The sequence below is a fragment of the Centruroides vittatus genome, unplaced genomic scaffold, assembly GCF_030686945.1.
Source record: "Centruroides vittatus isolate TY-2023 unplaced genomic scaffold, ASM3068694v2 contig_908, whole genome shotgun sequence".
Lineage (NCBI taxonomy): Eukaryota > Metazoa > Arthropoda > Arachnida > Scorpiones > Buthidae > Centruroides > Centruroides vittatus.
The window spans coordinates 1-11,760 of NW_027122596.1; the positions used below are offsets into that span (position 1 = coordinate 1).

The 11,760-nt window shown below is 38.6% G+C and overlaps 1 protein-coding gene across 1 annotated transcript; it reads left to right on the forward strand.

Annotated features, from left to right (window-relative positions):
- The first annotated feature begins 8,111 nt into the window (after positions 1 to 8,111).
- On the forward strand, positions 8,112 to 11,364 carry LOC136984211 (zinc finger protein 862-like). The gene is made up of 2 exons (XM_067281121.1): positions 8,112 to 8,119; positions 8,988 to 11,364. The coding sequence occupies exons 1-2, from the start codon at positions 8,112 to 8,114 to the stop codon at positions 11,362 to 11,364; spliced, it is 2,385 nt and encodes a 794-aa protein (XP_067137222.1).
- The last annotated feature ends 396 nt before the right edge of the window (positions 11,365 to 11,760 follow it).

The window sequence follows — 11,760 nt, forward strand, 5'->3', positions numbered from 1 at the left end:
CTCCGCAAGCACGTGGTTTGCGGGTATGAAAGGAAGTGGAAATGAATAGTCGGTAGAAGCGTATAGATAAACAAACAAAGGTTTATTAATTACACACACAAAAAGGGGGAATTGATCGCCTGATTTAAACAGGCAAACAGCGTTCTTAACAAAATTAAGGATGACAATAACACTAAGATTACAACAGTAATTAATCGCGAGACTAAAACTAATACGCGATTAAACCTTAAAAAACTATACAAACATTTACAAGATGGTAGATACCGTCGCCGTATTTCGTGGGACACGTAGTTACGAAATGAGATTCTTCTCGCTGGTTCTTGTCTTTTCTTTTTCTTCCTGATCGGCTGCTCTGCTTCGAATCCTTTCTCTCGTCTCGTCACCGCTCCAGATCCCCGATCCACGAAAGAGAAGAATGAAAAATTCCTCGACACGTGGAAGTCATCCCTTTATATCTCCCACCATCCGGGAGCTTTTTCTTTTCCTCCCACGTGACCCTCCAAATAGCCAATCAAAAACCACGGCACAGCAATGACGACAACAGACGGTACGGTACACAACAAAATGGCCGTGCGTTATATCTAAAACCCGATACAACAACATATACGCGACGCGACATAAACGAAAAAACAAACATATAAATAGAACAATCGAACAAAAAAAAAATACATAAATATATACATATAATTAATAGCGGCGAAGCGCTACATATCTCCCCTCGGAGACGATTAACTACCGTAGTGTAGCCTACGGAAGTCAATCTCACGATGCCTTAGGTTGTACGGTCGCTTGCTTATGCGTTCGTCATCGCTATTCCCCTGCGGAACGTCGTTGCCAACACCCTTTACCCTAACATCACTGCTCCTCAATCTCCTGTTCCATCTCCCATCTTGACCCTCCTCTTCATCCTCTATTTCATGATCGCTAGGTTGCCTTTTTCCTCCCCTTTTTCTCTCCCCACGCCTAGTTTTTTCTACCGGTTCTCCGTAGCACATCTTTATACGGTCAACATGGACAGTCTCCCTGTCTTTGAAGTTACACCCTTCTACGCAATACGTAGTCGGGTTCACAACTCTAATGATGCGGAAGGGCCCTTTGTATTTATCCGCGAATTTATTTTTCTTTCCCCCCTTCTTTCTCACCCAGACCTTTTGTCCTACTAAAAACTTCTCCAATTTTCGCCCCTTACTCCCGTATTCTCTTCTTTTCTCGTTAAATTTGGTAGCGCGTTTCCCTGCAGACTCCCTTAGAGCACGAAGTTTTGTGATGAGAAACGTCCTACGCTCGTCAGTCGTGCTTTCATCGACGTGTTGTTCGAAATTCGGAATGCGGGGATCTATTCCATATAACAGGAATGCAGGCGACTCGCCAATTGCCAAGTGGTGCGAATTATTATAAGCGAAGCAGGCCGGATAAATCATTTCATCCCATTCCGCCCCTCCTCTCTCCGAGGACTTTGATATCATCTCTATTAGCGACTTGTTAACTCTTTCACATAACCCGTTTGAACACGGTCTATAGGCTGTAGTAATGTTTCTCTTGATCCCAAGCCACTTACAACAATCGGAGAACAGGGACGAAAGAAAATTCGTCCCCCTATCCGAGATAATAGTTTCGGGTGCACCATAACGACAGATTATTGAGTTAAAGATAGCATTGCTAACCGACCACGCAGTTTGATCTCTTAAGGGGTGAATCTCTACAAATCTCGTGAAAATATCGATCATCACAAGGATAAAGCTATTCCCTTGACTCGTCGTATTAAGGGGACCTATGATGTCGACGGCGATCTTCTGAAAAGGGGCATTAGCCACCTCATTCTCCTGAAATGGGGCCTTTCCCTTATGAATATTGTGCCTCTGACACTTTTCACAGGTCCTAACCACTTCCTCTACTTTATCCTTTAGGTTTCTGACATAATAATGCTTTTCGATGCTCATCATCGTCTTCCGTACTCCCCAATGCCCCGACAGATTATTATTATGAATAGCCTTGATTAACTCCTTGGAAATGTCTTCCCCCACGCAGACCTGGTTGTGATACTGATCGCGTGCCCTGAAATAACTTTGCCTATATAGGCATTCGTCCACTACTATATACTGTGGCATCTTACTCCTTATGCCGTTACCATCAGGAGTTCTCATTAAATCCCGTTTAATAGGTCCAAAAAATTCGTCTCTGTCTTGCGACAAACGTATTTCGTACCTATCAGGGATAACAAATTTCGTGGCCCCTACCTCAACGTGATATACCCCATTAACGTTCCTTGACAAAAAGTCCGCCACATTATTATTCACGCCCTTAACGTGCTGCACCTCGATGTCATAATCCATGAGCTCCATCACCCATCTGATTAAGCGATTGCTTCCGTTTTTGATGTTACTAAGAAAGACCAAAGGCTTGTGATCGGAGAGAATTATTGTCCTTTGCCCCAAGATTAAAAACTTAAAATGCCTCAGGGCCATGATTATGGCCAAACACTCCTTTTCTATGGTCGAGTAATTAAGTTCAGCTCCCTGAAACCTCTTACTGAAGTAGCCGATCGGTACTAAGCCCCCCTCTCTGCGTTGCTCTAGCACTGCAGCAGCCGCTATCTTAGACGCATCGGTGTGTAAGAAAAAGGGTTCATTAAAATTAGGGTGTGCTAATAATGGCGGTGTGGCGATGGCTTCCTTCAACTTTTCGAACCCTTGTTGGCACTCCAGACCCCACGCAAATTTTTTTCCCTTCTTTGTTAACTCGGTAAGCGGTGCGGCAAGGTCAGCAAAGGATGGTATAAAATTTCGAAAAAACCCTACCGCGCCAAGGAAACTGCGGACACCTTTCACGCTCTGGGGCGCCCTCACCATTCTTATGGATTCGATGTTACTCGGGTCCGGACGTACTCCTTCCCTACTAATTATGTGCCCTAGATAACTTACTTCTTCCGCTAATATCTGGCATTTTTTTGGGTTAAGTTTAAGGCCTTCGCTATTCAGGGTGCTGATGACGCGATCGAACAAATCAAGGTGGTCCTCTAAAGTTTGGGAAAACAAAACGATGTCGTCTTGAAAGACGAAGCAAGAGTTCCCTACGAACTTAGCCAGGATTTTCGTCATGACATATTGAAAAAATCTCCCACTGTTCTTACCCCCTTGAGGCATCCGGCAAAGTTGGTATTTGCCCCAAGGTGTGGAGAACGCGAAAACATGCCTCACCCTGGGATCCAAGGGGATCTGAAAATAACCCGCCTTAAGGTCTAGAACCGAAAAATATTTATTCCCATTAAGCTGAGACAATATGTCATCGATCCTAGCCATCGGAAAAACCTGCGTTTTCGTTATTTCGTTTACCTTCCTCAGATCCAGAGTGACGCGGAGCTCGCCAGAGTCCTTCGGAACGACGTGTATCGGGGAGTTCCACTCTGACGTGCTCTCCTCGCAAATTCCCGCCTTCAGGAGGTCATTAATTTGTCTTTTGAGGGCAGGCAAGTAGCTGTATGGGATACGGTATTGCTTAACTTTTATCGGACACTCAGACGTCAATTCAAGGGAGTGCACGTGATCTTTGGTCCCCGATAACTCTGAAACTTCGTTAGCCACAGCGTTTGGATACCTTTTTAACACATCGATCACCCTTTCCTTAACCTTCTCCTCAAGGTGATCCAACTTCCATAACTCCGTCTTATCACCTAGCTCAGTGTTTATATTAATGGAGAAATCCCCACTTCCCCTCAGGTTCGTACTATTCACAACTACTCTGATGCCAGTCAGCAGCTCTGGGTGTTGGCAAATAACATCCATGCCGAAAATTAAGTCATAGTCCGTCCCCTTTGGAAAACTCAAACTAGGAGCCTTAACACATACCCTACGCCCGTTCTCGAATCTACAATCAATAATTACAGCCTCATCACTTCTCAGGAGAGCACCTGACATTCCGCTTATACAGGAATCATTAAACACAACCCAGTTTCTATTCTGTTTTCTTATATTTTCAGCTAGCTCGTCTCTAATAACGGTCCTTTCCGCGCCCGTGTCGACTAGGCAAGTAACCATGGTACCTAATATTAGACCTTCGATTGTCGGTAACCCGCGTCTGGATAATTGGATCCTCGTGGTCAGTTCCAATCTCACGCTCTGGCCATCTGTCTGACCTCCCAAATGGCCCTCCATTAGTTTAAATGCCTACGCTTATTGCACTGTCTAGCCAGGTGCCCCTTCTCCCCGCAAGCATAGCATCTTCTCTCATTGCTCCACTTTCTATCGGGATTCCCATTTCCCTTCATACATCCTGTTAACGATGCGACCGACTCCGTCAATGCCCGTATTTGACCCTCGAGCTCTGCAATACGGCTGTTCACGCCATCCTCTTTCTCAGAGGACGAAACCTTATGTTCTGAATTCGTGCACACCTCGCTCATTATTTTCCCTTTTCCGCAAGCCGCCTCAATCTCTTCCTCTTCCTCTGCCCTACATATCGCTTGGTCCAAGGTGTCCGGATGTTTTTGCATTACCTGCCTCCGGATGTCAGTGGCCAAACCTCTCAAAAAACACTCTTTCACAGCGTTATCCCGGAGCGTGGCCAAGTTACTGTTACGAGCCACGGCGCGCGAGAACAAGGACCTTATGCGGATTCCGTACTCACAGACTTTCTCTCCTCTCTTTTGGGCTATTTTTAGGACTTGACTGAAAGGATCTTGTTCTTTGTCCCTCCGATCGAAACATTTAATGAGACCCCTCTTTATTTCGTCGTAACTCGTGATGCCTTGGTCCCTTAGGTCAAAAAACACCGACAGTGGTTCACCCTTAAGCCTGGCCTGAACCACGGTTACTTTGACTTGCTCCTCCCAACCTGCGAGAGACGCCACGTTTTCCACCGTTTGAAAGAAGCGACATATATCCAAAACATCGCCTGGCGAATTCGTAAAGCATGGGATCATCCCCATGAACCCGGTAACAATAGGGACGTTACTGATCCCCTCCATTGCCAATCCGGATGATACTACAGTATGGCTTTCCATAAGGAAAGAGAAAAAAAAAATTTTCAAAACCGAAGATGTGCAGCGCAGCGACGAATACGTTATACAAATAGTAGGGCCTGGAATGTGCGACGGACAGAACGAAAATGAAATGAGGGGATGTACGCTAAACCGACTATTCTATATCCTGTCGCGGACGCCAATGTGGACTCCGCAAGCACGTGGTTTGCGGGTATGAAAGGAAGTGGAAATGAATAGTCGGTAGAAGCGTATAGATAAACAAACAAAGGTTTATTAATTACACACACAAAAAGGGGGAATTGATCGCCTGATTTAAACAGGCAAACAGCGTTCTTAACAAAATTAAGGATGACAATAACACTAAGATTACAACAGTAATTAATCGCGAGACTAAAACTAATACGCGATTAAACCTTAAAAAAACTATACAAACATTTACAAGATGGTAGATACCGTCGCCGTATTTCGTGGGACACGTAGTTACGAAATGAGATTCTTCTCGCTGGTTCTTGTCTTTTCTTTTTCTTCCTGATCGGCTGCTCTGCTTCGAATCCTTTCTCTCGTCTCGTCACCGCTCCAGATCCCCGATCCACGAAAGAGAAGAATGAAAAATGCCTCGACACGTGGAAGTCATCCCTTTATATCTCCCACCATCCGGGAGCTTTTTCTTTTCCTCCCACGTGACCCTCCAAATAGCCAATCAAAAACCACGGCACAGCAATGACGACAACAGACGGTACGGTACACAACAAAATGGCCGTGCGTTATATCTAAAACCCGATACAACAACATATACGCGACGCGACATAAACGAAAAAACAAACATATAAATAGAACAATCGAACAAAAAAAAAAATCTAAATTCTTATGTATTTAGCCTTTATTATTTAACAGATTGATAATTCTTGATCATGCAGCCATCTTGATAATGCCCCTTGGCGACACGTGACGGTCCCGTTACTACTATCGAAATATGTCAAAATGATAGATCGAAAAGCTCTCCCTGTCCTTGGAATCCGATTTTTATCACTCTTTCGGGTCCTAGATCAACCACTTCGATTGGATGTTTTTACTCATCTCCGCTTTCTAATTGGTCGTTACTCGTTGCCGTGCAAACTAGATTTAGAGACACGAGTCTTCTTGATCGTCCCAGATTGCCATAAATTAAAAGAAAAAATTATGACAAGACATATCTTTCGTATTAAAAATAAAAAGCAAAGGAAAAATTAAAAATTTAACAAATCCACAAGCATGAGTAAGCTACAAAATTAGCCATATTTTATCCCCCCATTTTCACCAACACCAGTTTGATTATTGATGTAATAAAATACATTTTTATTTGTAACAGTTCCATATTGTTCATTTAATAAATTATTCTGTTTTATCTGCATAGCCTTTTGATCTTGATGCGCTTTATTACTATGATCTTATGTAATGATTATGCATATATAGAAAGCTTTAAACTTGTAACAAATTTTATTAAATTACTTTTTATCATACAAGATTGCAATATAGATACAAATATGATAATTTTTATTTGGTTGATTATTGTATTAAAGTACTTCAATATAATAGCCTTCATATTAAAAGTTTTACTTAGTGAAATAACAAAATAACATATAAAAGAAACACATCTTTACTCCAGCGAGTGTAAGAACTACTGTAACTTTATTTAAATGAAAAAAAAAAAAAAAGATAGTTTTTACAGTATAAAGACGAAACGTTAAATAAAAATACAAAAATACTATTAATAAAACCCTCAAAAGCTTTCCCGGGAGAGAGGAGATTAATTACGTCGTGCCAACATCCAGTTTTACCTTTGCGTGTCGCATAAGCACGCGTACGTTGTACAGTACGTTCCAACATTAAATCCTGTCAAATTAGTAAATACGGTACTAGTTTTGACAAGACAAATATCCGTATCGTAAACTATTGACTAATTGCTTACCTTTGCCGTAACATAATGTTTGGAATTTCGATCTAGAAGTTTTTCTAATAAGTAAACAAAATTAATATTTTATTTAAAAATACTAATGCTAGAGATTTAAAACTTATGGAGCCTGTAAGATTCATCCATCTGTCATATTCTTGAATAAAATGCTTTTTATTAAACTGAAAAAAATCGTCATTTCTTAATGTAAACTCGTAGGCCACGTGATGACGTTCGACAGAACGTGGCGGCGATGACTCACCATTCTGATAATATAGGTACTCTAGTTTAAAGCAATAAGATCAGTGCCACCGAACAATAAGAAAGGGTATTTGTACTTTTGGCTTTTACGAATTTGTAGCAGAATTCGTAAGCTGTTATTCCACGCTTAGCAGCAATTTTTTACATAACAACTTTGCTCTGGCATGCAACGACATTGTACGATTCAAATAGGCTATGGGAATGTATTTCGTATGACTCTGTTGCCGATGTTGCACCGGAAATATATGTACAATTATGCAATTATGGAACTAGTATCAAACTGTTCATAATTGAGGATTAAAATGAGCATAAATATTCCAAATGTGTCTTAGTTTTTTTGGGATAAAAAAAATAGTTGCCACTATTTATATTCCGAAGAAGTTATGCCATAATTGTTTAGTAACTCTGATAATTTTGACGTCAATGCGGGGAAACCTTTCTCTTGCACTGCTGGTGATACTGGGTATGACAATCTGCACTCTCAGCCAGACCTTCAAAAGCTTGGTGCTTGGAGGACAGTAGAACCATTTTGCCTACTTCGTATCTGGACTCACATTGTCATGCGCTTTCGATTGAGCACGTATGAAAGTACACACATTAGATTTTATAGATTACATTGTTGATGGTGGACATTATAAGATTTTAAAAGTACGATTGACTCTCGCTCAATCATGTAATAATTTCTTATGTCCTCTTAATTGATACAGTATTAGCGCACTATAGAAAAAGTTTAGTTGTGCAATAATATATTCACTAGATGTCCACATACTTAGCTCTATCACATTTGTTTGTTATGGTCGCTAATACAATCGTGCTCACTAGTGTCACTACTTGTTAATTTGAATTATCCAATCACAACATACACATGGCTTATGTCGGTGACGTCAACAACATAGATAGTGTCACGTGATCCAAACAATTCAAATCCGTCAAACAAAAATAATGGACAGGTAAGGAAATCAACGATTTTAAACTTTTGTCGTCAATAATATCAAAATAGCCGTTAAGTCAGAGTCGAATTATTATAGAAAATAGTTTTGAAATTGTACGAGTATAAATAATATAAATACTTTTATATTATTTTCTACCATTATAATTTAATTCTTAAATTATGAACTTCAGTTTTAGTAATTTTGGTAGAAGAAATAACGGTTAAATTTCAGATACGTATACTGTTATGGCTGCCCTTCCGGAATCTCGATAGTATTTGCGATTAGAAATGCAAATTTTTAATTTTCTCGGGCCCGAGGACCCACGTTCTAACCTAACCTAACCTATTCTAATAAATTACTAATAATTTGTTAATTTATTAGAATAGGTTAGGTTAGGTTTGAACGTAGGTCCCCACTGTGCGGCCATGACAGTATACATATCTGAAATTTAACCGAATTAACTTTTGTTAATTTGAATCTGTCCACGCATATTTAGTTTATAATTTTTTTATCCATCACTATTGTATTTTTAAAAAATTAGCTTTAATGCTTGTGTTAAAAAAACCATACAACATATTTTCATTAAAAAATTTTATGAAATATTTTATTTTATATTTAAATATTAGCCTTTTCAAGTCACACCTTGATTATATTTGTATTTCAATAACAGAGCATTTGATTTCGATCTCACGAAGATTTAAAGAATTTCGATCATTAAAAAACTGTTAAAAAAGCACTCATATTAATGCTTTTTAAATTTTTTTTAAAAATATTTGTGAGCAAATATATCGATTTGCTTTTTATTTATGTTTTCACGTACATTAAATAATTTCCGACTAAACATTATTACAATATAGTGCAATGTTTTGTCTAATTTCTAATTTAGATACATCAAGCGCAACCAAAAAATAGGCTACATTGGTGCAGCACAGAAGAACTTACATCCAATAACCGTTAAGCCTACTCAAATTCCCGTTAATCCTGCAGTGCTTTCTTCGAACAATGTTTCTGCAACTGCTGTTTCCGCCATTTCCACAAATATGAGGGATATAACTTCAGCTTCTAAAAGTACTAGTTCTCCAGTTAAGAAACGCAGGCACATTGAGAAATCAACATTATCTAAATCGTTAACTCAGGAAATGACTAATTTGTATTCTTCTGAATCGGAAGTTGAAGAAGCTGAATTAGACTCATCTTGTATTGAATCTGGTAGTGAAAACGAAGCAGGATCGAATGGTGGTGTTGTGAAAAAGGATGATAAATCTGAGAAGAAAGGAAAAAATTATCCTCAAAATTTTTGTGACAAGTGGCTACAAATGGGAGAATTTAAGACTTGGCTAAGACGATCTACAGTATACCCAAATAAAGCATTTTGTGCAGTATGCCAAAAAACCATATCTGGAAATGTTTGTCACCTTCGACGACATGCCACCAATACAAAACACAAACAAGCAATGAAGAGCCTTGAAACAGTAAAATCACGAGGCCTACTAGAAGCTTTTCAAAGAAAATCAAACCAACAAGAAAAATTAGAAGCTGAGCTGAAATTAGCTATGTTTTGTGTAGAGCATAATCTTCCAATAAAGATTATGGATCACCTTCCTAAACTTATCCAGTCCGTATGCCATGATTCAAATATTGCCAAAGACCTAAAAGTAGCCCGAACGAAAACAACAGAACTCATTAAAGAAAAATTATCTGCGAAAAGCTGCGAAGAAATGACTTCAGTGTTACAAAATGTGAAATTTTCCTTAATTATTGATGAAACGACTGATATCTCCTCCACCAAATGCTTGGCAGTGATTGCTAGGTATTTTGATAACTCTTCTGGAAAAGCAAGGGATCGCTTTATGGGACTGTTGCAAGTTCAGCAAGCAACTGCTGAAGCTATCTATCATTCAATGATGGAACTTTTGATAAATTTAAATATTCCTGCACAAAATATGATTGGATTTGGTGCGGATAATGCCTCTGTGATGATGGGTGAATCTGGTGGTGTGAAAGCGTTAATTAAAAAGGACAATCCGAATATTTTTGTTCTTGGATGTGTATGCCATTCTTTTAGCTTATGTGTGTCGCAGGCTTGCAACAAACTTCCACGGACAATTGAAGACTTGGTTAGAAATATATATGCTTACTTTGCTCATAGCTCCAAGAGGATCAATGAACTTAGTGAATTTCAAAAATTTGTAGATGGCCAACCACATCGATTGTTACGTTTATCTCAGACAAGATGGCTATCCTGGCAGGCAGTAGTCAATAGAACCTTAGAACAATGGAATGCACTCACTCTTTATTTTACAGCAGCTGCTGTGGAAGATAACATACATACAGCACAGTTGTTACTGAAAGATTTACAGAATCCCTTTAATAAGTTGTATTTACATTTTTTATCTTACATTTTGGAACTCATCAACAAAATGAACCTTAATTTTCAAAGCGAGAGGCCACGTATTACATCACTTCTGCCAAACATATCTTCTCTGTTTAAAACAATTTTGCACAACTATCTGAAAAAAGATTATGTGGATTCAATACCGCTGAACAAGATAGACACTCAAAATTCACATTTTCAACGAATAGAAACAATATATCTTGGTGCAATGTGCGAAGTTCAGATTGCAAAGAATAAATTCCCTGAAAAAGACATGAAGCTATTTCTCTCAAGCATTCAGTCTTTCTATATTGTTTTAAGTGCAGAAATTAAAAAGAAATTTCCTTTTGATGATTTGATCTTGCAGGAAATAACAAAGTTGGAGCCAAAAATTGCTTTGTCTGGAAATGTTAGGTCAGTTGTAAACCTGGTAACACATTTTCCTAATATTGTGTCTGAACATGAGTATGAAGAGCTGAACACAGAATGGCAACTGCTGCCTGAAATTCGTGATAAGTTAACCAGTTGTGCAGTTGAAAACCTAGAAACTTTCTGGTATGAAGTAAATAAAATTAAAGATGACAATGGCGACGTGATGTTTCCAATACTTGGAAAGCTTTCAACAAGTTTGTTGAGTCTTCCCCACTCTAGTGCTTGTGTGGAAAGAGTCTTCTCACAACTTAATTTAATTAAGACAAAGATTCGCAATAGACTTCAGGTTGACACTTGTAATGCTTTTCTGCTATCAAAAGAGTTATTAAAAACCCAAAACCGAAAATGTTACGATTGGATCCCAGAACTTAAAGAAACTCACCCAATAGCTATCCACGATACCGAAACAGAAGAGATTGAAGATGTAGACGACATAATACATCTGTTCAACTTGTAAGATAAGATTTGCAATTTTTTATGCTTGTAGAATTGATTTTGCTAATTTTATTAAAGAAAGTGTTGTCTTACTATTCTTTTATTTAATTTAATGAAGTGCCTATGTGGCAGATTGAAAGTATACATATATATATTTTTTCATGAATACTTTGTTTACGTGCCTATATATAACCTATATATATATATATATTCACTTAAAGTATTTATGAATATGAATTTGAAATAAGCACAATAAAGTATTTATTGGAATATGAATTTGAAATAAGCACAAAAACTTAGTATGATGGTATATTAATATCAAAAGCAACCAACCATAGAAATAGTACATTTTGAAGGAAAATAGTACATTTTTTGAAGGAGATTCGGTACATTTTGAAATTTCAAAACGGCAACACTG